Source organism: Pan paniscus, chromosome 8 (assembly GCF_029289425.2).
Source record: "Pan paniscus chromosome 8, NHGRI_mPanPan1-v2.0_pri, whole genome shotgun sequence".
In the NCBI taxonomy this organism is placed as follows: domain Eukaryota; kingdom Metazoa; phylum Chordata; class Mammalia; order Primates; family Hominidae; genus Pan; species Pan paniscus.
Window position 1 is genome coordinate 136,617,958 of NC_073257.2, and position 26,279 is coordinate 136,644,236.

Consider the following 26,279-nt stretch of genomic DNA (forward strand, 5'->3'; position numbering starts at 1 on the left):
GGGAGGGAGGTGGGGGGGTCAGCCCCCCGCCCGGCCAGCCGCCCCGTCCGGGAGGTGAGGGGCGCCTCTGCCCGGCCACCCCTACTGGGAAGTGAGGAGTCCCTCTGCCCAGCCACCACCCCATCTGGGAGGTGTACCCAACAGCTCATTGAGAACGGGCCATGATGACAATGGCGGTTTTGTGGAATAGAAAGTGGGGAAAGGCGGGGAAAAGATTGAGAAATCGGATGGCTGCCCTGTCTGTGTAGAAAGAGGTAGACACGGGAGACTTTTCATTTTGTTCTGTACTAAGAAAAATTCTTCTGCCTTTGTGATCCTGTTGATCGGTGACCTTACCCCCAACCCTGTGCTCTCTGAAACATGTGCTGTGTCCACTCAGGGTTAAATGGATTAAGGGCGGTGCAAGATGTGCTTTGTTAAACAGATGCTTGAAGGAAGCATGCTCCTTAAGAGTCATCACCACTCCCTAATCTCAAGTACCCAGGGACACAAACACTGTGGAAGGCCACAGGGTCCTCTGCATAGGAAAACCAGAGACCTTTGTTCACTTGTTTATCTGCTGACCTTCCCTCCACTATTGTCCTATGACCCTGCCAAATCCCCCTCTGTGAGAAACACCCAAGAATGATCAATAAAAAAAATAAATAAAAAATTAAAAAAAATAAAAAAAAGAAGTTATGTTTACACTGTATTACAGTCTATTAAGTGTGCAATAGCATTATGTCTTTTTAAAAAATGGGTGCCTTGCCGGGCATGGTGGCTCGCACCTGTAATCCCAGCACTTTGGGAGGCCAAGGTGGGTGGATCACCTGAGGTCAGGAGTTCAAGACCAGCCTGACCAACATAGTGAAACCCCATCACTACTAAAAATACAAAAATTAGCCAGGCATGGTGGCACATGCCTATAATCCCAGCTACTCGGAGGCTGAGGCAGGAGAATCGCTTGAAACCGGGAGGCAGAGGTTGTGGTGAGCCGAGATCACGCCATTGCATTCCAGCCAGGGCAACAAGAGCGAAACTCCATCTCAAAAAAAAAAAAAAAAATTGGGTGCCTTAAAAAATACTTTATTGTAGGCCGGGAGTGGTGGCTCATGCCTGTAATCCCAACACTTTGGGAGGCCAAGGTGGACAGATCATCTGAGATCAAGAGTTCGATACCACCCTGGTCAACATGATGAAATCTCATCTCTACTAAAAAAAATACAAAAATGGCCGGGCGTGGTAGCTCACACCTGTTATCCCAGCACTTTGGGGGGCCGAGGCGGGTGGATCACAAGGTCAGGAGTTCAAGACCAGCCTGGCCAATATGGTGAAACCCCATCTCTACTAAAAATACAAAAATTAGCTGGGTGTGGTGGCAGGTGCCTGTAGTCCCAGCTACTCGGGAGGCTGAGGCAGGACAATCACTTGAACCCAGGAGGCGGAAGTTGCAGTGAGCCAAGATCGCACCACTGCACTTCAGCCTGGGTGACAGAGCAAGACTCCATCCCCCACAAAAAATACTTTATTGTTAAAAAACACTAACAAGCCATCATCGAAATCATGAGTAAGTCATAATCTTTTCTCTGGCTGGAGGGCCTTGCCTCGATGAGGATGCCTGCTGACTGATCAAGGTAGTGGTTGCTGAAGGCTGGGGTAGCTGTGAAAATTTCTTAAAATAAGACAGTAACAAAGTTTGCCGTATCGACTGATTCTTCCTTTTATGAAAAATTTCTCTGGAGCACATTATATTGTTTGATAGCATTTTACACACAGCAGAACTTCCTTCGATATTGGAGGCAATGCTCTCAAACCTTGCTACTGCTTTATCAACTAAGTTTATGGAATATTCAAAATCCTTTTTCAACAATGTTCACAGTAGATTCCATCTCAAGAAACCACTTTCTCTGGTCGTCCACCATAAGAAGCAACTCCTTATCTGATCAAGTTTTATCAAGAGACTGTAGCAACTCAGTTACACCTTCTGGCTCCACTTCTAATTCTAGTTTGCTACTACCACTGTATTTGCAGTTAACTCCTCCACTGAAATCTTGAACCTCTCTCCAAGTCATCCATTAAGGTTGGAATCAGCTTCTTCCAAACTCCTGTTAATGTTGATATTCTGACCTCCCATGAATTATAAATGTTCTTCACGACATGCAGAATGGTGAATCATTTCCAGAAGGTTTTCTTTTTTCCTTTTTTTTTTTGAGACAGAGTCTTGCTCTGTCGCCCAGGCTGGAGTGCAGCGGCTAGATCTCAGCTCACTGCAAGCTCCGCCTCCCAGGTTCACGCCATTCTCCTGCCTCAGCCTCCCAAGTAGCTAAGACTACAGGCACCTGCCACCACACCTGGCTAATTCTTTGTATTTTTAGTAGAGATGGGGTTTCACCATGTTAGCCAGGATGGTCTTGATCTCCTGACCTTGTGATCCGCCCACCTTGGCCTCCCAAGATGCTAGGATTACAGGCGTGAGCCACCGCGCCCAGCCCGTTTCCAGAAGGTTTTCAATTTACTTTGCCCAGATGCATCAGACGAATCACTATCTATGACATCCATAGCCTTATGAAATGCATTTCTTAAATAACACATTTAAGACTGTAAAGTCGAAATTACTCCTTGATCCATCACGGGCTACAGAACAGATCCTGTGTTAACAGGCATAAAAACAAGATTAATCGGCTGGGCATGGTGGCTCACGCCTGTAATCCCAACACTTTGAGAGGCCAAGGCAGGCGGATCACGAGGTCAGGAGATCCAGACCACCCTAACACGGTGAAACCCTGTCTCTACTAAAAATACAAAAAATTAGCCAGGTGTGGTGGCAGGCGCCTGTAGTCCCAGCTACTTGGGAGGCTGAGGCAGGAAAATGGCATGAACCTGGGAGGCAGAGCTTGCCGTGAGCTGAGATCGCGTCACTACACTCCAGCCTGGGTGATAGAACAAGACTCCGTCTCAAAAAAAAAAACAAGATTAATCTTCTTATATATCTCCATCAGAGCTCTTGGGTGAATTCATGCATTGTCAATGAACAGTAAAACTTTGAGTCTTTTTCTTTTGGGGCAGTAGGTCTCAAAAATGGGCTTAAAATATTCAGTAAACCATACTGTAAACAGATGTGCCGTTATCCAGGCTTTGTTGTTCCATTTATAGAGCTCATGCAAAGAAGACCTAGCATAATTCTTACGGGCCCTCAGATTTTCGGAATGGGAAATGGGCATTGGCTTCAACTTAAAGTCATCAGCTGCATTAGCCCCCTCTAACAATAATGTCAGCCTCTCCTCTGAAGATTTAAAGCCAGGCGCTGACTTCTCCTCTCTAGCTATGTAACTCCTACATGGCATCTTCTTCCAATATAAGGCTATTTCATCTCCATTGGAAATCTGTGTGTTGTTTAGCCAGCTTCACTGGTTATTTCCTAGCTAACTTGCTACACCTTCTACCTTCTACATCAGTACTTAGTGCTTTATCTTGCACTTTTATGTCATGGAGATGGCTTCTTTTCTTTTTCTTTTTTTTTTGAGATGGAGTCTCGCTCTGTTGCCCAGGCTGGAGTGCAGTGGTGCGATCTTGGCTCACTGCAACCTCTGCTTCCCAGGTTCAAGCGATTCTCCTACTTCAGCCTCCCAAGTAGCTGGGATTATAGGCACCCACCACCATGCCCAGCTAACTTTCTGTATTTTTTAGTAGAGACGGTTTCAGCATGTCGGCCAGGCTGGTCTTAAACTCCTGGCCTCAGGTGATCCTCCCACCTTGGCCTCCCAAAGGGCTAGGATTACAGGCATGAGCCACCGTGCCCAGCCAAGATGGCTTCTGTTCTTAAATCTCATGAACTAACTACTGCTAGCTTCAAACTTTTCTTCTGCAGCTTCTTCACCTCTCTCAGCCTTCACAGAATTGAAAAGAGTCAAGGCCTTGCTCTGGATTAGGCTTTGGCTTGAGAGAATGCTATGGCTGGTTTGATCTTCTATCTGGAGCACTAAAACTTTCTCCATAACGGCAATAAGGCTGTTTTACTTTCTCATCATTCATGTGTTCACTGGAATACCACTTTTAATTTCCTTAAAGAAATTTTGTTTTGCATTCACAACTTGACTAAATTTTGTCACAAGAGGCCTAGCTTTTGGCCTATCGCGGATTTCAACATGCCTTCCTCACTAAGCTTAATCATTTCTAGCTTTTGATTTAGAGTGAGAGATGTGTGACTCTACCTTTCAACTGAACACTTACAGGCCACTGTGTTGAGGTGGGGGTTGTTTATTTTTTATTCTTGTTTTTTTATTTTTGTTTTTTTGAGATGCAGTCTCCCCCTGTCACCCAGGCTGGAGTGCAGTGGCACAATCTTAGCTCACTGCAACCTCCACCTTCCAGGTTCAGGCAATCCTCCTGCCTCTGTTTTTTTTAAAACAGTCTCCCTCTGCTGTCCAGGCTGGAGTGTAGGTGGGACTACAGGTGCCCGCCACCACGCCTGGCTATTTTTTGTACTTTTGGTGGAGATATGGTTTCACCATGCTGGCCAGGCTAGTCCCAAACTCCTGACCTCAAAGTGATCTGCCCACCTCAGCCTCCTAAATTGTTGGGATTACAGGCATTAGCCACTGCGCCTGTCCCACTGTAAGGTTTTTAATTGGCCTAATTTCAATATTGCTGTGTCCCAAGAAGAAGGAGGCTTGAGGAGGAGGGAGGAAGATAGGAGACCAGCCAGTAAGTAGAGCAGACAGAACATACATTTATCAATTAAGCTCACCATCTTACGTGGGCACAGTTCATGGCACGCCAAAACAATTACAATAGTAATATCAAAGATCAATGATCATGAATCACCATAACAGATAAAATAATAATGAAAAGCTCTGAAATATTACAACAATTACCAAAATGTGACACACAGATACAAAGTGAGAACATGCTGTTGAAAAAATGGTGTCAACAGATGGGGCTCAACAGGCTTGCCACAAACCTTTGATTTGTCAAAAAACATACCATTTGGGAAGCCAAAAAAACAGGGCATGCCTGTCTATAACTCTAGAGCTGAGAAGAGAGGCCTGGGCTAGAAATATAAATTTAGGAATCATCATCTCACAGATCATAGGACACAAAAATAAACTAAATGATTTTTGGTGACATTATACCACTTGATGCATTTAACACCTTTTGATCTGGGCAGGGCGCGGTGGCTCACGCCTGTAATCCCAGCACTCTGGGAGGCCGAAGCGGGCAGATCACGAGATCAGGAGATCGAGACCGTCCTGGCTAACACAGTGAAACCCCATCTCTACTAAAAACACAAAAAATTAGCTGGGCGTGGCTGCAGGCGCCTGTAGTCCCAGCTACTTCAGAGGCTGAGAGAGGAGAATGGCATGAACCCAGGAGGCGGAGCTTGCAGTAAGCCGAGATGGCGCCACTGCACTCCAGCCCTCCAGCCGGGGCAACTGAGCGAGACTCAGTCTCAAAAAAAAAAAAAAAAAAAAAAAAAAAAAACCCTTTTGATCTGGTTAATCCATAGTTAAGTATTATGTGTATTTGCAAACATCAGGAGCAGTAGTGTATGAACAAACATACAGAAGAAAAAATAATTTCCCCAAAACAACTAGATTAAATTTTTAATATGGCTATTTAAAAATGTTTCAATTTGTATTATTTATGATTGATCCCTAATTTATGTGAGTTTAAAACCTGTCAATTAATATGCTCTAGAAACATTTAACCTCTATTGTAAATATTATAGTAATATAAATAATAGTTACCTTTAACTTAATGTTAGATAAACCTTCTTTTTCTATAATACTTCCAGAAAGCTGAATTGCAGAAGGAGAGTAATCAATTCCAGTAATATTAGAGAAACCAAATTTTGCCTAGAGAGAGAGAAATAATTTTATACTTTAGTATAAAATTTTAATATAATGTTTTGTTTATGAATTATAATATTCCTTTGGGACTGGGGTTATCTTATTTTTGATGTAGAGAAAATGACATATAATCCAATAATTCATAATGCTTAAATTTTATTGTAGACTCTAAATAAAAACTGAAAGTGTATATACTATGACAATACCTTTGTTTTCATAATATTTTATCTCTTTTTCAAAAGGAAATTCATGTTCTCAAAAATAATGAAAATATATGTATAAGCCCTCAGGCAAAAAAAGGTAACATTAACTTTTGATGCTGATAATTTCCAATTCACACATAAATTTGTCATATATTTTACTTAACCCAATTAAATTATATTAACAAAATCAATGCAAATGTAATAAGCTATCAATTTTTAAATTTTCCCTTCAGTGTAATTATACATTATGCAATTCTCCACCAGCCATGTGATTTTTAACCATCCTACATTTGTATACTACTTTTACGTCTTTAAAAATATTTCATACATCCCATTAGATCTTTACAGAAAACCTGTGAGGTAGGGTGGGCAGGTATCAGTATCCCCAAGAAGTTTCTTTAACTCAATGGACTTGAGAGTTTTGGTGTTTACTAGCCATTAACCCATCTAGGCTGTGTAGTGTCTATGGCAAAAGCATGGAAGCTTCTGGTCTTTACACACCCCCTAACAACACTAAACATTTTTAGACCAATGAGACTAAAAATAATTTCAAAGGAAACATGAAAAACAAAGTAAGTTACAAAGTACAGTATAGCCTGAAATTCCCTTCCTGCTCTTCACCATTTACTAAATGGTTACTTCCTTTAAAACTTAACCTACTGCCACATCAAATCCATGAAGACCTACCAAGTCTTTTTAACCCTAAGTAACTGATTCCTAATCTAAACTCAAGGAACAAGTATACCAATTACTTTCTACAGGTAGATTGCTCCCTTTATTTTTGTTTTTAATCTAAAGGTCTAATATTCTCTTTTTTGACGCCAACCTTCTATCCTTTTAGCTGTATCCCTCCTTATTCCTTGAGATTTTCTCCCCATTTCCCTTAACTGCTTCTCTGGGAGACCTAGAACCCAGGATGAGTCTATTAACTGATTCTTACCGGTTCCCTCTTTTTTTTTTTTTTTTTGAGACAGAGTCTCGCTCTGTCGCCCAGGCTGCAATGTGGTGGCACGATCTCGGCTCACTGAAAGCTCTGCCTCCCGGGCTCACGCCATTCTCCCACCTCAGCCTCCCAAGTAGCTGGGACTACAGGCGCCCGCCACCACGCCCAGCTAATTTTGTTTTTGTATTTTTAGTAGAGATGGGGTTTCACCGTGTTAGCCAGGATGGTCTTGATCTCCTGACCTCGTGATCCGCCCACCTCGGCCTACCGGTTCCTTCTTCTCCCATGCCTGTTTATTCTTCTAGTACAACTTATAAAAATCACAAATAGATGTTTTAGGTTCCTAGAGATATCACTCAGGGCCTCAAACTATCTCCAATGTCTTTCACATTCAATTTCTGGCACCCAAAAATGAGCAGACATTCAAGGAAACAACCAAACCCAAGGGGAGAAATTGACTTTAGAAACAGACCCGATAGGAGACCCAAATAAATGAATTTTCAGAAAAAGATTTCAAAACAACTGACAGAAATGACAATGACAAGTGGGAGAATTCTAGCAGAGAACTGAAAACCACAACAGAGAAACAAACAGGGCCAGACACGGTGGCTCACGCCTATAATCCTAGCACTTTGGGAGGTGGAGGCAGGCAGACCACCTGAGGTCAGGAGTTCAAGACCAGCCTGGCCAACACAGTGAAACCCCATCTCTACTAAAAACACAAAAATTAGCCAGGCTAATTTTGTGGTGGCGAGTGCCTGTAATCCCAGCTACTCGGGAGGCTGAGGCAGGAGAATTGCTTGAACCCGGGAGGTGGAGTTTGCATTGAGCCGAGATCACGCCACTGCACTCCAGCCTGGGCAACAGAACAAGACTCTTGTCTCAAAAAAATAAAAAATAACATAATTGAAAAATACAGTAATTAGGAAGTTCAAGGGTGGGCTTGATAGCAGACTAGACACAGCAAAAAATAAAAAAAAATCAGCAAAGAACAGTCAGAAGAAAATATCCCTGTTATACACAGAATGACAAAAGAATGGAAAATTAAAAACAGGAAAGAATATCAAAGACATAATATGGGCCAGGCATGGTGGCTCAAGCTTGTAATCCTATCACTTTGGGAGGCCAACGCAGGTGGATCACCTGAGGTCAGGAGTTTGAGACCAGCCTGGCCAACATGGTGAAACCCCTCTTTACTAAAAATACAAAAATTAGCCAGGCATGGTGGTGGGCACCTGAAATTCCAGCTACTCAGGAAGATGAGGCAGGAGAATTGCTTGAACCCAGGAGGTGGAGGTTATAGTGAGCCAAGATCGCGCCATTGCACTCCAGCCTGGGCTACAAGAGCAAAACTCTGACTCAAAAAGAAAAAGAAAAAAAGACAGAATATAGCACAGAATATAAGATGTAACACATACACACACACAGTCATGTGTCATCATGGAGTGTACTTACAAAAACCTAGATGGTAGAGCCTACTGCACACTTAGGCTACATGGTATGGCTTATTACTCCTAGGCTACACACCTGTACAGCATTTTACTGTACCGAATACTGGAGGCAACTGTAGCACGATGGTATCTGTGTACCTAAAGATTTTTTTTTTTTTTTTTTTTTTTTTTGAGACAGGGTCTCACTCTTGTAAGTCAGGCTGGAGTGCAGTAGCACAATCATGGCTTACTGCAGCCTTGCCTCCTGGCTCAATCAATCCTCCCACCCCAGCCTCTCAAGTAGCTGGACAGGCTCATGCCACCACCATGCCTGGTTAATTTTTGTTTTTTTGTTTTTTTTTGTAGAGACAGGGTTTCGCCAGGCTGCCCAAGCTCGTCTTGAACTCCTGAGCTCAAGTTATCCACCTGCCTTGGCCTCCCAAAGTGCTGGGATTACAGGCATGAGCCACTGTGCCCAGCCCTAAAGATATCTGTACATAGAAAGGGTAAAAATACAGTATTATAATCTTATAGGACCACCATTGTATATGTGGTAGATTTCAACTGAAACATTGTTATGTAGTGTATGACTATATATACATACACACACACACACCCCTCTATATCCACAGGGGTTCGAGACCAGCCTGGCCAACATGGTGAAACCCCATCTCTACTAAACACACAAAATTAGCCGGGCGTGGTGGCAGGTGCCTGTAATCCCAGCTACTTGGGAGGCTGAGGCAGGAGAATCACTTGAACCCAGGAGTTGGAGGTTATAGTGAGCTCCGGAGTTGGAGGTTATAGTGTGTATGTATAGACAATTTTAACACACAGTCTATACATACACACACACACACATACATACACACAAACATATATGTATACCCAATCCATATGTGGAATCTGAGAGGAAAGGAAATGAGAATAGGGCAGAAGAAAAAATGGCATATGGCTAAGAATACTCCAATAGTGACAAAGGACCCAAGCCTCAGATTCAAGAAACAGTATAAATTCAAGGCAGATGAAAGCAAACTCCACCTAGACACATCATAGTGTATCTGATGAAAAACAAAAACAGAAAAATCAGCTCAGCGTGGTGGCTTATGCCTGTAATACCAGCACTTTGGGAGGCCAAGGCAGGCGGATCACCTAAGGTCAGGAGTTTGAGACCAGCCTGGCCAACATGGTGAAACCCCGTCTCTACTAAAAATACAAAAATTAGCCAGGTGTGGTGGCACATGCCTGTAATCCCAGCTACTCGGGAGACTGAGGCAAGAGAATCACTTGAACCCCGGAAGCAGAGGTTGCAGTGAGCACAGATGGCACATGGCACCCCAGCCTGGGTGACGGCGCAAGACTCCGTACCAAAAAAAAGAAAAAAGAAAAACAGAAAAATCTCAAAAACATCCAGGGAGTAGGGATGCGGGATACAAGGCGACAGATTACCTTTAAAAGGATGACGATAAGGCTTATAGCTAACAATAAGTGATAAAGAATGGAAGCCAGAAGATAGTAAAAGAAAAATAGTAACCTAAAATGATATAGCAAAAACATCCATCAAAAATGTAGGAAAAGTAACCATCAAAAATGTAGCTGATCAATGAAAAAGTAGTACGTATAAGAAATGGTCTTCAATGGCTGTTAATATAACAAAAAGATGAATGTTCTACACCAAATATTCTACGCCACATATGCAAATATACACCAACACCTAATAAGTTTACTTGCAAAAAAAAAAATCTAATAAAAATCTCTCAATCCAGGGTCAGCAATCTTTTTCTTCTTTTTATGGAAACAGGGTTTCCTTCTGTCACCCAGACTGGAATGCAACAGCGTGATCACAGCTCACTGCAGCCTCAACCTCCCCAGGCTCAAGCGATTCTCCCACCTCAGCCTCCTGAGTAACTGGAATTACAAGGACACACCACGACACCTGGCTATTTTTCTGTGTCTTTAGTAGACACGGGGTTTCACCATGTTGCCCAGGCTGGTCTCAAACTCTTGAGCTCAAACAAACCTTCCACCTTGGCCTCCCAAAGTGCTGGGATTATAGGTGTGAGCCACCATGCCCGGCCAGCAACCATTTTCTATAAAGAAACAGAATAGTGGCTGGGCGCAGTGGCTCACGCCTGTAATCCCAGCACTTTGGGAGGCCGAGGCGGGTGGATCACGAGGTCAGGAGATCGAGACCATCCTGGCTAACACAGTGAAACCCCGTCTCTACTAAAAAATACAAAAAATTAGCCGGACGTGGTGGCGGGTGCCAGTAGTCCCAGCTACTCAGGAGGCTGAGGCAGGAGAATGGTGTAAATCCGGGAGGCGGAGCTTACAGTGAGCCAAGATCACGCCACTGCACTCCAGCACTCCAGCCTGGGTGACAGAGCAAGACTCTGTCTCAAAAAATGAAAAGAAACAGAATAAATATTTTAGGCTTTGCCAGCCATACAGTCTCTGTTACAACCAGTCAACTCTACCAATGCAGCACTTAAGCTGCCATAGACAATATGCAAATGAATAAATGTGGCTGTATTCCAACAAATATTTATAAAAACAAAGGAGGTCCAGATTTGACCCATAGACTGTGGTTTGCTGACCCTTAATTTAGGTCTAATTTCCAACGTACAGACAACACAAGGGACAGAAAACATGTTAAATACTATAGAGATGTAATTAGAAAATTCACATTGTGAAAAACCATTCGGACAAATGAACTACCTCCTACAAAAAATAAATCGTAATGGTAAATAAAGAAATCATGCAGTAAAAAATTAAGACATGTCAACCAATTGCAATGTGTGGACTTAACAGCAAAATGAAGGTGACAGAGAAAAAAGTCAGTGAATCTGAAGACAGATCAATTGAAATATAACATTTGGCCGACAAAGACAAAAATGACTTTTAAAAAATTGAAACTGTGGAGTTCACGGGGACCTGTGGAGCAACAGAAAAATTGACATTTCATGTGTATAGACTCCCAAAATGAAAGGAGAAAGACAGTAATACACAAAAAAAAAACAGAAAAAACAAAAGCTAGAAGTATCGCAAATCTGGCAAAAGACATAAGCTTACAGATGTAAAAAGTTCAGTGAACACCAAATAGGATAAGCCAAAGAAATCCAAGCCACAGCACACATCATAAGCAAACTGCAAAAAACAAAAGACAAAGAAAAAAAATCTTAAAAGCATCTAGAAAAATGATGCATTCATAGGAAAACAACAATTCAAATGACTGCAGATTCCTCATGAGAAAACATGGAAGTCAAAAACAAGTGACGTAACTTTTTTTTTTGAGACGGAGTCTTGCTCTGCTGCCAAGCTGGAATGCAGTGGCGCGATCTTGGCTCACTGCAATCCCCGCCTCCCGGGTTCAAGCTATTCCCCCGCCTCAGCCTCCTGAGTAGCTGGGACTACAAGGGCATGCCACCACACCAGGCTAATTTTTTGTATTTTAGTAGAGATGGGGGTCCCACCATGTTGGCCAGGATGGCCTCGATCTCCCAACCTCGTGATCTGCCCGCCTCGGCCTCCCAAAATGCTGGGATTACAGGCGTGAGCCACCGCGCCCAGCCCATAACATTTTTAAAGTACTGAAAGAAACGGCTAGCTCAGAATTCTATATTCAGGCCGGCTGCGGTGGCTCACGCCTGTTATCCCAGCACTTTTGAAGGCTGAGGCAGGCAGATCATCCGAGGTCAGAAATTCAAGACCAGCCCGGCCAACATGGTGAAACCCCACCTCTACTAAAAACACAAAAAGTAGCCGGGCGTGGTGGTGGACACCTATAATCCCAGCTACTCGGGAGGCTGAGGCAGAAGAATCAATCGCTTGAACCCAGGAGGCGAAGGTTGCAGTGAGCCGAGATTGTGAGATTGTGCCACTGCACTCCAGCCTGGGTGACAGAGTGAGACTGTGTCTCAAAAAAAAAAGATTCTATATTCAGCCAAAAAAAAAAAAAAACACTCCTTAGGAATGAAGGTGAAATAAAGCTATTCTCAGGTAAAGGAAAACAAAAAAAATTTGTTGCAAGAAAACCCTCTCTAAAATAATTTCCAAGAAGAATTTCTTAGACAGAAAGAAAAAAAAAAGCTCAGGAGATCCAGAATACAAAGGTGAAATAAATATCTAGGTGAATATAATTAAATATTCTTCTCCTAGTGCATTCCTTAAAATGTTTGAAAAAAATCATAATATTATCTAATGGAATTTTCAACATAAAGGTAATAGTAAAGACAACTACAACATAAAGATGAAAGATCAAGAACCCAACATGATAAGGTTCTCACATTCCACTTATAGTGGTAAAATACTGATTGCAAGGAGATTTTGACAACTATATATATTGTAATCTACACAGGAACCACTAGAAAAGCCACACCAAAAGACACAGTCAACTGCTTAAAGCAACCACTAAAACAGCCATACGCAAAGAGATATATTCAAGAAGATACACATAAATTAAAATGAAATACTAACAAATGTTCAAATAAACCAACACCAGCAGGAAAGGAAAAAGAGAGGAATAAAAAACAGAGGTAAGGCCAGGCACAGTGGCTCAAGCCTGTAATCCCAGCACAAAGGGAGGCTGAGGCGGGCAGATCACCTGAGGTCAAGAGTTCAAGACCAGCCCGGACAACAGGGCGAAACCCCGTCTGTACTAAAAATACAAAAAGTAGCCGTGTGTGGTGGCAGGTACCTGTAATCCCAGCTGCTCAGGGAGGCTGAGGCAGGAGAATCACTTGAACCCAGGAGGTGGAGGTTGCAGTGAGCCAAGATCCCTCCATTGCACTCCAGCCTGGGCAACATGAGTGAAACTCTGTCTCAAAAAAAAACAAAAACAAAACAGAGGTAAAAAAGGGAAAACAATAAAATGTAGACCTAAATCCAAACTATCAATAATCACATTGAACATAAATGTTCTAAATACACCAGTTAAAGGTTAGAGATTGTTAGAATAGATAAAAATAAGTACCAACTATATGCTGGCTACAAGAAATTCACTTCAAATATAATAATAAGGTAAGTTAAAAGTAAAAGGATGGAAAACAATATAACATGTAAAAACTAAACAAAAAGGGGCTGAACATCATGTCCACTAGGATGGCTATAATTTAAAAGATAGATAATAAAAAGTATTGGTGAGAATATAGGGAAAAACCTTTTTTTTTTTTTTTTTTTTTTTTTGAGACAGAGTCTTACTCTGTCTCCCAGGCTGGAGTGCAGTGGGGCCATCTCGGCTCACTGCAGCCTCCACCTCCCAGGTTCAAGCAATTCTCCCACCTCAGCCTCCTGAGTAGCTGTGACTACTCAGGCACACACCACCACGTCTGGCTAATTTTTGTATCTTTTGGTAGGGACAGGGTTTCACCATGATGGCCAGGGTGGTCTCAAACTGCTGACCTCAAGTGATCCACCGGCCTTGGCCTCCCAAAGTGCTGGGATTGCAGGCATAAGCCACTGTGCCCAGCCAATAATATGGAGAAATTTAAACTCTCATGTATTGCTGATGGAAATTTAAAATGATGCAGCCACTGTGGAAAATGGTCTAGCAGCTCCTTAAAAGGTTAAACTTACCAAGTATGCTTAACTGGCGTATGACCCAGCAATTTCACTCCTAAGTAAATACCCAAGAGAAGTGAAAACATATGTACACACAAAAACTTACACATGAATTTTCCTTTGTTTTTGGAGATAAGGTCTCACTCTGTCACCCAGGCTGGAGTGCGGTGGCATAATCATGGCTCACTGCAGCCTCGACCTCCTCAGGCTCAGGTGATCCTCCCACTTCAGCCTCCCAATTGGCTGGGACTACAGGTGCACTCGCCACCAACCAAACCTGGCTAAATTATTTTATTTTATTTTATTTTGAGACAGAGTTTCACTCTAGTTGCCCGGGCTGGAGTGCAATGGCGCAATCTCGGCTCACCACAACCTCCGCCTCCCAGGTTCAGGTGATTCTCCTGCTTCAGCCTCCCGAGTAGCTGGGATTACAGGCATGCACCACCACGCCCAACTAATTTTATATTTTTAGTAGAGACAAGGTTTCTCCATGTTGGTCAGGCTGGTCTTAAACTCCTGACCTCAGGTGATCTGCCCACCATGGTCTCCCAAAATGCTGGGATTACAGGTATAAGCCACCACACCTGGCGATACACACATTTTTCAAGTTCACATGAAAAATTCCCCAAGACACACTGTATCTTAGGTCTTAAAACAAACCTTAACAAATATAAAAGGATTGAAATCATACAAATCATATAAGGCATGTTATCTGACTATAACTGAATTAGACTATAAATCTGTACCAGAAACATAACAGAAAAATCCCAAAAACATGGAAATTAAACAAATTTCTAAATAACTCATGGATAAAAAAAAATTAGAAAAATTAGAAAATATTTTGGACTGAATACAAATACAACAAATCAACAATTTAAAAAAAAATTCAAGTGAGGTATAGAACAATTTTTTAAAATATAATATATCAAAATTTGCGGAATGCAGCAGTGCTTACTGATAAATTCATAGCATTCATAGCATTAAATAATTTCATTAGAAAAGTCTCAAATCAATAACCTAAGCTTCCACCTTAAGAAAGTAAAAAAAGGAACAAAGTAAAATCAGGAAGAAAAAAAAAAAGAACAGAACTCAATGAAATTAAAAACATAAAAATAGGCAGGGCAGGGTGGCTCACGCCTGTAATCCCAGAACTTTGGGAGGCCAAGATGGGTGGATCACCTGAGGTCAGGAGTTCGAGACCAGCCTGGACAACATGGTGAAACGCTATCTCTACTAAAAATACAAAAATTAGCGGGGCATGGTGACACACACCTATAATCTCAGCTACTCAGGAGGCTGAGGCAGGAGAATTCTTTGAACACCAAAGGCAGAGGTTGAAGTGAACCAAGATCACACCACTGCACTACAGCCTGGAAGACAGAGCAAGATTCCATCTTAAAAAAAAAAAAAAAAAAGGTCTAAATGTAAAAGGTAGGCTGGGCACGGTGGCTCACCCCTGCACTCCCAGCACTTTGGGGAGCCGAGGGGGGCAAATCACAAGATCAGGCATTTTAGACCATCCTGGCCAATGTGGTGAAAGCCCATCTCTACTAAAAATACAAAAATTAGCCAGGCATGGTGTTGCGCTCCTATAGTCCCAGCTACTCGGGAGGCTGAGGCAGAAGAATCACTTGAAACCAGGAGACAGAGGTTGCAGTGAGCCGAGATCATGCCACTGCACTCTAGCCTGGGTGACAGAGCAAGACTCCGTCTCAAAAAAAAAAAAAAAAAAAAAAAGAATGTAAAAGGTAAAATGTTAAAACTTTAAACAAAAACACAGGAGAAGTTCTAAGTGACCCTGTGTTAGGCAGAGTCCTTTAATACAACAAAAGCATGATCCAAAAAAGGAAAAAATTAACTGGACTTCATCAAAATTAAGAACTGCTCTTCAGAAGATACTGTTAAGTGAATGAAAAGATAAGCCAAAGAATAGAAGAAAACATCTGCAAATCTTGTACCTGGTGAAGAACTTATATCCAGAATATGTTAAAAATTGTCAAAACTTAATAAGTAAACAATCCAATTTAAAAATGGGCAAAAGATCTGAACAGACATTTTACTAAAGAAGATAAACAGGCCGGGCGTGGTGGCTCACGCTTGTAATCCAAGCACTTCAGGAGGCCAAGGTGGGTAGATCATCTGAGGTCAGGAGTTCGAGACCAGCCTAGCCAACATGGTGAAACGCTATGTCTACTAAAAATACAAAAAAATTAGCCGGGCGTGCTGGCGTGCACCTGTAATCCCAGCTACTCAGGAGGCTGAGGCAGGAGAATCACTTGAACCCTGCAGGTGGAGGTTGCAGTGAGCCGAGGTCATGCCACTGCACTCCAGCCTGGGCAACAGAGCGAGACTCTGTCTCAAAAAAAAAAAAAAAAAAAAGATATACAAGTGGCAAACAAGCACATGAAAAGGTGCTCAACATCTTTCATTACTCATTAGAGAAATGCAAATTAAAACCGTAAGAAGCTACTACAGTTAATATCAAAAACAGCCTACTATATGATGATAGAAGTGACAGCAGTGGTCACCTTTAGAAGGGAAGGAGTGGGAGGGGCCACAAGGAAGCTCCTATGGTACTAGAAATGTCTTATTTTTTGGTCAGGTTGGTGAATAACACAAGGGGTTCATTTTGTACCACTTATGCTCACCTTTCTACATAAACTACACTTCAATTAAGAATTTCAGGGCCGGGCGTGGTGGCTCACACCTGTAATCCCAGCACTTTGGGAGGCCAAGACGGGCAGATCACGAGGTCAGGAGATCGAGACCATCCTGGCTAACACAGTGAAACCCCATCTCTACTGAAAATACAAAAAATTAGCCAGGCATGGTGGTGGGTGCCTGTAATCCCAGCTACTCGGAGGCTGAGGCAGGAAAATGGCATGAATCCGGGAGGCGGAGCTTGCAGTGAGCCGAGATCGCCCCACTGCACTCCAGCCTGGGGGACAGAGTGAGACTCCGTCTCAAAAAAAAAAAAAAAGAAGTTCAGGCCAGGCAGAGTGGCTCACACCTGTAATACCAGCACTCCGGGAGGCTGAGGCAGGCAGATGGATTACCTGAGGTCAGGAGTTTGAGAACAGCTGGCCAACATAGCAGAACCCCATCTCTACTACAAATACAAAAATTAGCCAGGCATGGTGTACGCCTGTAATCCTAGCTACTCAGGAGGCTGAGGCAGGAAAATCGCTTGAACCCAGGAAGCAGAGGCTGCAGTGAGCTGAGATGGCACCACTGCACTCCAGCCTGGGTGACAGAGCAAGACTCTGTCTCAAAAAAAAAAAAAAAAGAAAAGAAAAATTCACCTCAAAAAAGAAAAACACTTCCCAAAAACGCCCCCTTATCTATGTGGTTTCACCAGTGAACTCTAACAAACATTTAAGGAAGACGTAACACCGTTTTTTTTTTGTTTTGTTTTGTTTTTTTGTTTTTTTTTTTGAGACGAAGTCTCGCTCTGTCACCCAAGCTGGAGTACAATGGCGCAATCTCGGCTCACTCGGCTCACTGCAAGCTTGGTCTCCCAGCTTCATGTCATTCTCCTGCAGCAGCCTCCCAAATAGCTGGGACTACAGGCACCTGCCACCACGTCCAGCTAATTTTTTGTATTTTTAGTAGACAGGGTTTCACCGTGTTAGCCAGGATGGTCTCGATCTCCTAACCTCGTGATCCGCCCACCTCGGCCTCCCAAAGTGCTGGGATTACAGGCGTGAGCCACCGCGCCCAGCCAGTAACACCATTCTTAAAATTTCAAAAAATAGAATTTCAACTAATGATACCAGCATATCCTGAAACCAGAACTTGACAATAGCATCACAAGAAAATTACAGGACAATCTCCATCAGGAGAGAGCTGCAAAAATCCTAAACAAAATATTAAACTGAATCTAGCGGCATATATAAGTTTGGTTTATTCCAGAAATGCACTTAACATTTGAAAATGGGCCAATGTAATTCATCAACATTAACAGACCATAAGAGAAAAATCACTTTATGATCTTGATAACAGGAAAAACATCTGACAAACAACAAGATTCATAAGAAACACACACACAGCCAGGTGTGGTGTTGGGTACCTGTAATCCCACCTACTTGGGAAGCCGAGGCAGGAGAATTGCTTGAGCCCAAGTGTTCAAGGCTGCAGGGAGTTATGCTCACACCACTGCATTCCAGCCAGGGAAACAGAGCAAGGCTCCGTCTCGAAATTTAAAAAAAAAAAAAAAGACAGAAACCAGCCAGGTGTTGGTGGCTCACACCTGTAATCCTAGCACTTTGGGAGGCCAAGGCAGGCAGATCACCTGAGCTCAGGAGTTTGAGACCAGCCTAGGTAACATGACGAAATCCCATCTCAACTAAAAATACAAAAAATTAGCTGGGTGTGGTGGCACCCACTTGTAATCCCAGCTACTGGGGAGGCTAAGGCACGAGAATCACTTGAACCTGGGAGGCAGAGCTTGCAGTGAGCCAAGACTGTACCACTGCACTCCAGCCTGGGTGACAGAGTGAGACTCCGTTTCAAAAAAAAAAAAAAAAACACACATACACACACACATACATACACACACACACACACACACACACACACACACACACACCCTCTTAGCAAAGCAGGAATAGCTTCCTTAATCTGATATGGAGTTATCTACAAAACAAACAGTTAACATCACACCTAAGACTGAAATATTGAAAGCATTTTCTGAAAAGGGAAAAGAAGACAAGGATGCCTTCTATCACCACTTCTTTTCAACATTCTACTGGAGGTCCTAGATAATGTAATAAAAGGAAAATTTATAAAGGATTGGGAAGGAAAAAATAAAATTGCCACTATTCACAGTGTATATAATTACATGTGAAGAAAGCCTAAAATAATCTACAAACTGGCCGGGCACGGTGGCTCACACCTGTAATCCTAGCACTCTGGGAGGCCGGGGCAGGTGGATCACTTGAGGTCAGGAATTCAAGACCAGCCTGGCCAACATGGTAAAACCCTGTCTCTACTAAAAGTACAAAAAAATTAGCCAGACACAGTGGCATGCGCCTATAGTCCCAGCTACTTGGGAGGCTGAGAGGCAGGAGAATTGATTGAACCCAGGAGGCAGAGGCTGCAGTGAGCTGAGATCACACCACTGCACTCTAGCCTGGGCTACAGAGTGAAACTCCATCTCAAAAAAAAAAAAAAAGAAAAAGAAAAGAATCTACAAGCTATTAATCTCAAAGTATAAATCATTAGCCTCTACCAGTAAACTATTAAAACCCAAAAGAACCTATATAGGTAAAGAAAGAATAAATGAAACTGATATAATTGTACAAAAGAATTTTTTTTTTTTTTGAGACGGAGTCTCACTCTGTCGCCCAGGCTGATCTCGGCTCACTGCAAACTCCACCTCCCGGGTTCACACCATTCTCCTGCCTCAGCCTCCCGAGTAGCTAGGACTATAGGCGCCCGCCACCACTCCCGGCTAACTTTTTGTATTTTTAGTAGAGATGGGGTTTCACCGTGTTAGCCAGGATGGTCTCGATCTCCTGACCTTGTGATCCACCTGCCTTGCCCTCCCAAAGCGCTGGGATTACAGGCATCAGCCACGGCGCCCAGCCACAAAGGAATCTTATGTGGCAATAAAAATGAACTACATAGCGAGGCATAATGGCGTGCGCCTGTAATCCCAGCTACTCATGAGGCTGAGGCACGAGAACCACTTGAACCCAGGTGGTAAAGGTTGCAGTGAGCCAAGGTCGTGCGACTGCACTCCAGCCTGGGTGTCAGAGCCAAGACTCTGTCTCAAAAAAAAAAAAAAAAAAAAAAAAAAAGGCTGAAAGACACCAGGAATAGCACACCCTAAAGAGTTTCATTTATACCTTCAAAAACAGGCAAATTAATCTGATGTTAAAACTCATCTTTTGTTCATGATTGGTAGATAGTGGTTACTTTTAAAAAGGAAGGAGGGCCAGCCTGGGCAACATAGTGAGACCTTGTCTCTACAAAAAAATCAAAAAATGAGGCGACAGGATCGCTTGAGCCTGAGAGGTTGAGGCTACAATGTGCCATGATCTCACCAGTGCACTCCTACCTGGGTGACAAAGCCTGAAAAAAAAAAAAAAAAAAGGAAGAAAGGAGTAATAATTGGTAGAGAGTTCAAGGGGAATTTCTAGAGTTCTATAATATTTTACATCTTGACCAGGTGATTGTTATGTGGATGTATTCACTTTCTGATAATTCACTTAGCTGTATACTTCTGATTTGTGCACTTTAATGTACACACACTATATCTCAATGTTTCAGGAAGGGTTATTTCAAGTTCTTCTAATCATATTCCACTACTAAAAACATTTTAACAATTCCCCATAGCCTAAATGCAAAATCGAAGGTCTTAAGTATGGCAAAGCATAATATGGTTCCTATCTTTAACTTAATCCTCATGTCTGTCCATCCCCACATATACTTTGTATTTCAATTTATCAAATTATTTACAGGCCCAGAACATAAAATACTGCTTCAGCCTTCATGCCTTTAGATAATATTTCCATTAGTTGAAATCTTCTCCCTCTTTACATGCCACTAGGTCACCAAACTGTCCCTGAAATTTCCACCCAACTTGGATATTTACTCCTCCAAGATGCTTCCCTACCCCTCCACTCCAAAATTAATCACCCTCTTTTCTATATTCAGTGTATTACTGCATGCATCAAGTGATAGCACAACTGTCCATATGTCAGTCCATACTCTATTGTAATGTAAACAATTCAAGCACAAAGTCTAAATTTTCCTGTTGCCAACGCCAAACATGAGGCTTGGCATGTGGTGGTTACTTAACAAATTTCACTCTTATGTTTATTTCTGTACTAATTAAGACTGTAAAATTATCTAGGATGAAGCCTAAGTCTTATAATTCCTCCACAGCACACAGCATAGCAAGAGCACACTGCAGGCATACAACAGTGATGGTTTAGCTAGCAGTGGAATGTTTACCAAAACACAGTTCCATGGACAAAATGCGCTTTTCAAACCATATGCTTACCTAAGATAAGATACGTATGTCCTACTGGAATTGCAAAAGGTCATCTTTATATATATATATATATATATATATATATATGCATTTCTAGAGTTTTGAGCTACAAGAAACCAATAGCAATCACCTAGTCACAACCCTTAGGAAAGAACAGAAGCCTAGAAAAATTAAGTGGCTTACTCAAGGTTAAGGCTATAGCCAAAAGAGTCAAGACTAGGACTCAGATTGCCTAGGTTCTCTCACAATCCATGTAGCCTCCCTTTTGTACTATCTGACTTCTCCAAGTATGACTGCTTTACTATTTTATATTTAGATGGTTAATATCCTCAATTGCAGGGCCTTTAAAAATTTTCCTTTTAAAATTTGTCTTTAACAAACAAATACTAAAAGTACCAACAAGTTCAACCAGGAAAACACCATTTCCAGTTCCAATATCAAGCACTGAAGCATCCAGTGGAATCTTGTGTTTCTGCATCCACCTTATTAGTCGATTCATACTCTCTTCTCCAAACCTGTTAGAGAGAATCAGTCAAATAACTGAGGGATACAGAGCAAAAGTCACCACTATATTCCATTTAAGCTATTTATACCATATGCTCAAACTCTTATTTGAAAGTGAAAACATCTGTGACTGCTTAAGCTTTGTCTCTACTGTAATTTAGGAGAAACCACCTCCAGGAATACAACAGAATAGACAAGGTCAGTATGTTATTTACTAACATTTCTCTATATCAGCATTAACAGTTGTATGTGTTGGTGTCTCAGAATTTTATTGTTTATTGACAAAGGACAACTATAGGGTGAAATGCTGTCATCAAATGTAAATGTGAGATATTAAAAGAGGGCTCACACCCATTCTCCCAACACTTTGGAAGGCCACGGTGGGAGGACTGCTTGAGGCCAGGAGTTCGAGACCAGCCTGGGTAACACAGTGAGACCCTGTCTCTACAAAAAAGAAAATTTGCTGGGCATGATGGCATGCAGCTATAGTCCCAGCTACCCAGGAGGCTGTGGCGGGAGGATCACCTGGGCCCAGGAGGTCCAGGTTGTAATGAGTTATGATGATCATGCCACTGTACTCCAGCCTGGATGACAGAATGATACCCCACCTCTCTAAAAAAAAAAAAAAAAAAAAAAAAAAGAGTAAAAAATTAAAAAATAATAAAAGAAGAGACATACTTTAAATCTACCCACTAAAGCCAGACTTAATCCAGGGTTCCCAGGATTTTTAGGCTTTCTTTGGGTATAAGCACTTGAATATATGCATTTTTTTTTTTTTTTTGAGATGGAGTCTCGCTCTGTCGCCCAGGATGGAGTGCAGTGGCGCGATCTCAGCTCACTGCAATCTCCGCCTCCCAGGTTCAAATGATTCCCCTGCCTCAGCCTCCCAAGTAGCTGGGACTACAGGCGCGCGCCACCATGCCTGGCTAATTTTTTGTCTAATTTTAGTAGAGACAGGGTTTCACCATGTCGGCCAGGATGGTCTCTATCTCCTGACCTCGTGATCTGCCTGCCTCGGCCTCCCAAAGTGCTGGGATTACAGGCGTCAGCCACCGCGCCTGGCGAATATATACGTATTTTTTTAAACACACACACATATACATACAATCTTCTAGATTACAACTTGATTCTTTTCCTAACTCACCAGATTTCACCTGTATCTCCATATTCTCGGAAAGTTTGCAGTTCTCTCTCATAGACAGCATCCCAACTATGTAAAAAATGAAATGCAAAGCAAGACTCTTGAATTAAACTGTATTATGAATTAAATGTATGTTTCTAATACATTACAGAGCTATTTATGACAGAGGTTTAAACATCACTAGTGTTATTAATAAATACACATAGTTCAATCTTTTAACGTCCTTGAGTTAAAAGAAGGAAATACATGGGCAAGCAGAATACGTTTATACTGTACATGTAAAGCATTTAGGACAATATCTGATGCACAACAATAAGTTTTAGCCTAAAAAAACACAAAGACATTTGTCCACGTATCCCTAAGTCCCTGACCCAACTTCAAAACTTGATGAAACAAGCACATCTGGTCTCAAGTGCGCAGGCACACAGTCTCTTTCCTGTGCTATTTGTCTCTGCCTATTCCAGTCTTCTAGCCCTCCGTTTAAATTTTCTCTGGACGCTTTTCTTCTTTTTTTGAGACGGAGTCACGCTCTGTCGCCAGGCTGGAGTGCAGTGGCGCGATCTCGGCTCACTGCAACCTCCGACTCCCGGGTTCAAGCGATTCTCCTGCCTCAGCCTCCCGAGTAGCTGGGACTACAGGTGTGCGCCACCACACCCCGCTAATTTTTGTATTTTTAGTAGAGACGGGGTTTCACCATGTTGGTCAGGCTGGTCTCGATCTCCTGACCTTGTGCTCCGCCCGCCTCGGCCTCCCAAAGTGCTGGGATTACAGGCGTAAGCCACCACGCACCTGGCCCTCTGAATCCTTTTCATTTGCCGTCTCTTTTCCTACAATGACTCTCTAGAATCCCTGCTCCCTCTCATCCCGCCAATTTACCTCTCCCCAGTTGTTCCCTGCAGCCATTCATCCACCCACATTAATTCATTTAATAATTCCTGAGCGTCTGTTTGAGGTCAGATCGCTTTCTTTCACCCCAAGATCCCCCACTATCTCCCCGCTCCCGCCTCGGGTCATCCGCTATTCCCACCCCACTTCCAGCTCCCACATCCCTCCCCTCCTACTCAGCCTTTTCGGCTCCCAGGCCCAGCACTTCTCCCTCGGTCTCTCACTCTCGCCGACCAGCCCTATTCGCCAGCCTCGCCCTCTCCCCCTTTCCCCCAAGCCTGGCCCTCAGGTTCGAGACTCCCAAAAGGCCTCCCAGAAGCCAAAGCCTGTCCCGCACCCACAAGCCCCTTGGGCTCCAATCCCTTGAAACGTCGGTTAACCGCGTAGGGCGACCCCTAGGGATTCCACTCTTTGAAATCCCCGTAAGCCCCCGCCAGGTGGCCCTGGTCCCGTCACGCCCCCGAGGGTCTCCCTGTCCCCGAGCCCCGGGTCTCCACCCCGCCGTCCCCTTCTCGGGGCCCAGGCAGGGCGGCACGGCTCATCCTCCCCTGCCCAGCGTCACACTCACTGCTCGCGGGTCCCCAGCGCCGACGGGACGAAACCGTCCTCCCCGGGACTGCCCTCGTCCGACCGCGCCGCCACCGCAGCGCCACCGCCGCCGTCAGCGCCCGAGCTCATTTCGCTCCACGTCCTGGACGGCCGTTGGGGCCGCCATAGAGACGGGGCACAGGCAGAGCGGACGAGCGGGCCGGCGCCTCTAGGCGGCGGGAGGCCGCCCTCTCGACTGCTCCAGCCCCCGCGCTGGGGCTGGGATGGGGACGCGACGCCCTCCGCTCTACCACCGGCTCCCTGCGCCGGCGGGGACCGTGCGCTCTCCCCACAGCGTTAGTGGCATCCCCTTCGTCGAGGTCTAAGAGCGGCTGTATTTGGGGACTGCTGTTTGTCAGGGACCATTAGAGGTATTGCATTTTGGAAAACGGCTGGTTCCGCACCGTGGACACCTAAAGCCGACGCCGCTCTACCCAAACGCAGAAATCACTTCACCTCTCCACCGCGTGCGCCTGTCTGCGAAGCGGGTGCGAGCGTCCATCCAGTTATTTGGCTCCTTGGCAAGAGGCCAACTTCGTTTCTGGCTAAGATTCTGACTTGAAAACTGCGTTCTGGCCTCTTGTGACTTGATGTCACCGGTAGACGTGGAAATTTATGTCCAGGGAAAGGAATGCCCTGCAACTCTCCACAATACGCCAAACACGGGGGTCAGTGTGTTGCGGAAGAAAGACTGCTAAGTGAGAGGATGCCCGGATAAACCTCAGCTCTGCCTCGACCCAGGCACCTGGCCTTGCTTAAGTTTGTTTGTTTTGTTTTGTTTTGTTTTTTGAGACGAAATTTCGCTCTTGTCGCCCAGGCTGGAGTGCAATGCAATGGCGCGATCTCGGCTCACCGCAACCTCCGCCTCCCGGGTTCAAGCGATTCTCCTGCCTCAACTTCCCGAGTAACTGAATTACAGGCGGGCGCCACCACGCCAGGCTAATTTTGTTTTGTTTTGTTTTTTAGACGTAGTCTCGCTCCGTCGCCCAGGCTGGAGTGCAGTGGCTCGATCTCGGCTCGCTGCATGCTCCGCCTCCCGGGCTTACGCCATTCTCCTGCCTAAGCCTCCGGAGTAGCTGGGACTACAGGCGCCCACCACCACGCCCGGATAATTTTTTGTATTTTTTTTTAGTGGAGACGGTGTTTCACCGTGTTAGCCAGGATGGTCTCGATCTCCTGACCTCGTGATCCACCCGCCTCGGCCTCCCAAAGTGCTGGGATTACAGGCGTGAGCCACCGTGCCCGGCCTAATTTTGTATTTTTAGTAGAGATGGGGTTCCTTCATGTTGGTCAGGCTGGTCTTGAAGTCCCGACCTCAAGTGATCCGCCCGCCTCGGCCTCCCAAAGTGCAGGGATTACAGGCGTGAGCCACCGCGCCTGGCCTCTTGTCTAAGTCTTAACCTCTGTGTGTTTTCTCCCTGTACCATGTCAGAACTAGACGGTGACTTTGTTCCACAAAACTGCTCCCAACCCGCGAACCGGAGATTGCATCTGCCTCTGGGTCTGACTGCCATAAGTAGATCTGCAGTATAATACAAGAGATCTTATGGGCCAAAGTCTGGGGTATTTTCTGTAGTAGCTGTGAAATACTGCTGGTCCTATGTCCTAGGCAAGGCCCTCAAAGGCCCCTAGCGAGACTGCCTTCCAACCAAAAGGAATTGTTTGCTAGGCCACGTTTCTGTTGTCTTGGCAGACAGAAGCCCAGTAACAAGTCCCTAAAGATAAAATAGCATCAGAAATCCTTCCTAGGATCGGATGCGCATCTCCTACAGATGCTGTTCTGAGATCTTCAGGCAGCCACTAGTGATAGGGTAAGATAAAAGGTAGACAGGAGGCCGGACATGGTGGATCACGCCTGTAATACCAGCACTTTGGAAGGCCGAGGCAGGCGGATCACCTGAGGTCAGGAGTTCGAGACCAGTCTGGCCAACATGGCGAAACCCCATCTCTACTAAAAAGACAAAAATTAGCCAGGCATGGTGGCAGTCGCCTGTAATCCCAGTTACTCAGAAGGCTGAGGCACAAGAATTGTTTGAACCAGGGAGGCGAAGGTTGCAGTGAGCCAAGACTGCACCACTGCACTCCAGCCTGGGCGACAGAGTGAAACTTTGTCTCAAAAATAAATAAATAAATAAAATAAAATAAAATTCAAGAAAGAACTTAAGTAACCTTATTACAGAGCAATAAAACCACCGGAT

At 43.9% G+C, this 26,279-nt stretch overlaps 1 protein-coding gene across 5 annotated transcripts in view; it reads right to left on the reverse strand.

The window, feature by feature from the left end:
- EEF1AKMT2 (EEF1A lysine methyltransferase 2) overlaps positions 1–24,409 on the reverse strand; it is a 34,997-nt gene extending 10,588 nt beyond the window's left edge. The window contains exons 1-4 of one of the 5 annotated variants that reach the window (XM_034931662.3): positions 24,062–24,409; positions 22,612–22,677; positions 21,364–21,478; positions 5,727–5,834 (exon numbers count right to left, since the gene is read on the reverse strand). In XM_034931662.3, the coding sequence (XP_034787553.1) occupies positions 5,727–5,834; positions 21,364–21,478; positions 22,612–22,677; positions 24,062–24,171 (399 nt within the window). In that variant the 5' untranslated portion in view covers positions 24,172–24,409. Of the gene's footprint in view, positions 1–5,726; positions 5,835–21,359; positions 21,479–22,611; positions 22,678–23,397; positions 23,545–24,061 lie in introns of those variants that run through there. The other 4 variants (XM_008969362.5, XM_034931663.3, XM_014346626.4 and 1 more) reach the window with 4 other exon arrangements.
- Between the last annotated feature and the right edge of the window lie 1,870 nt (positions 24,410–26,279).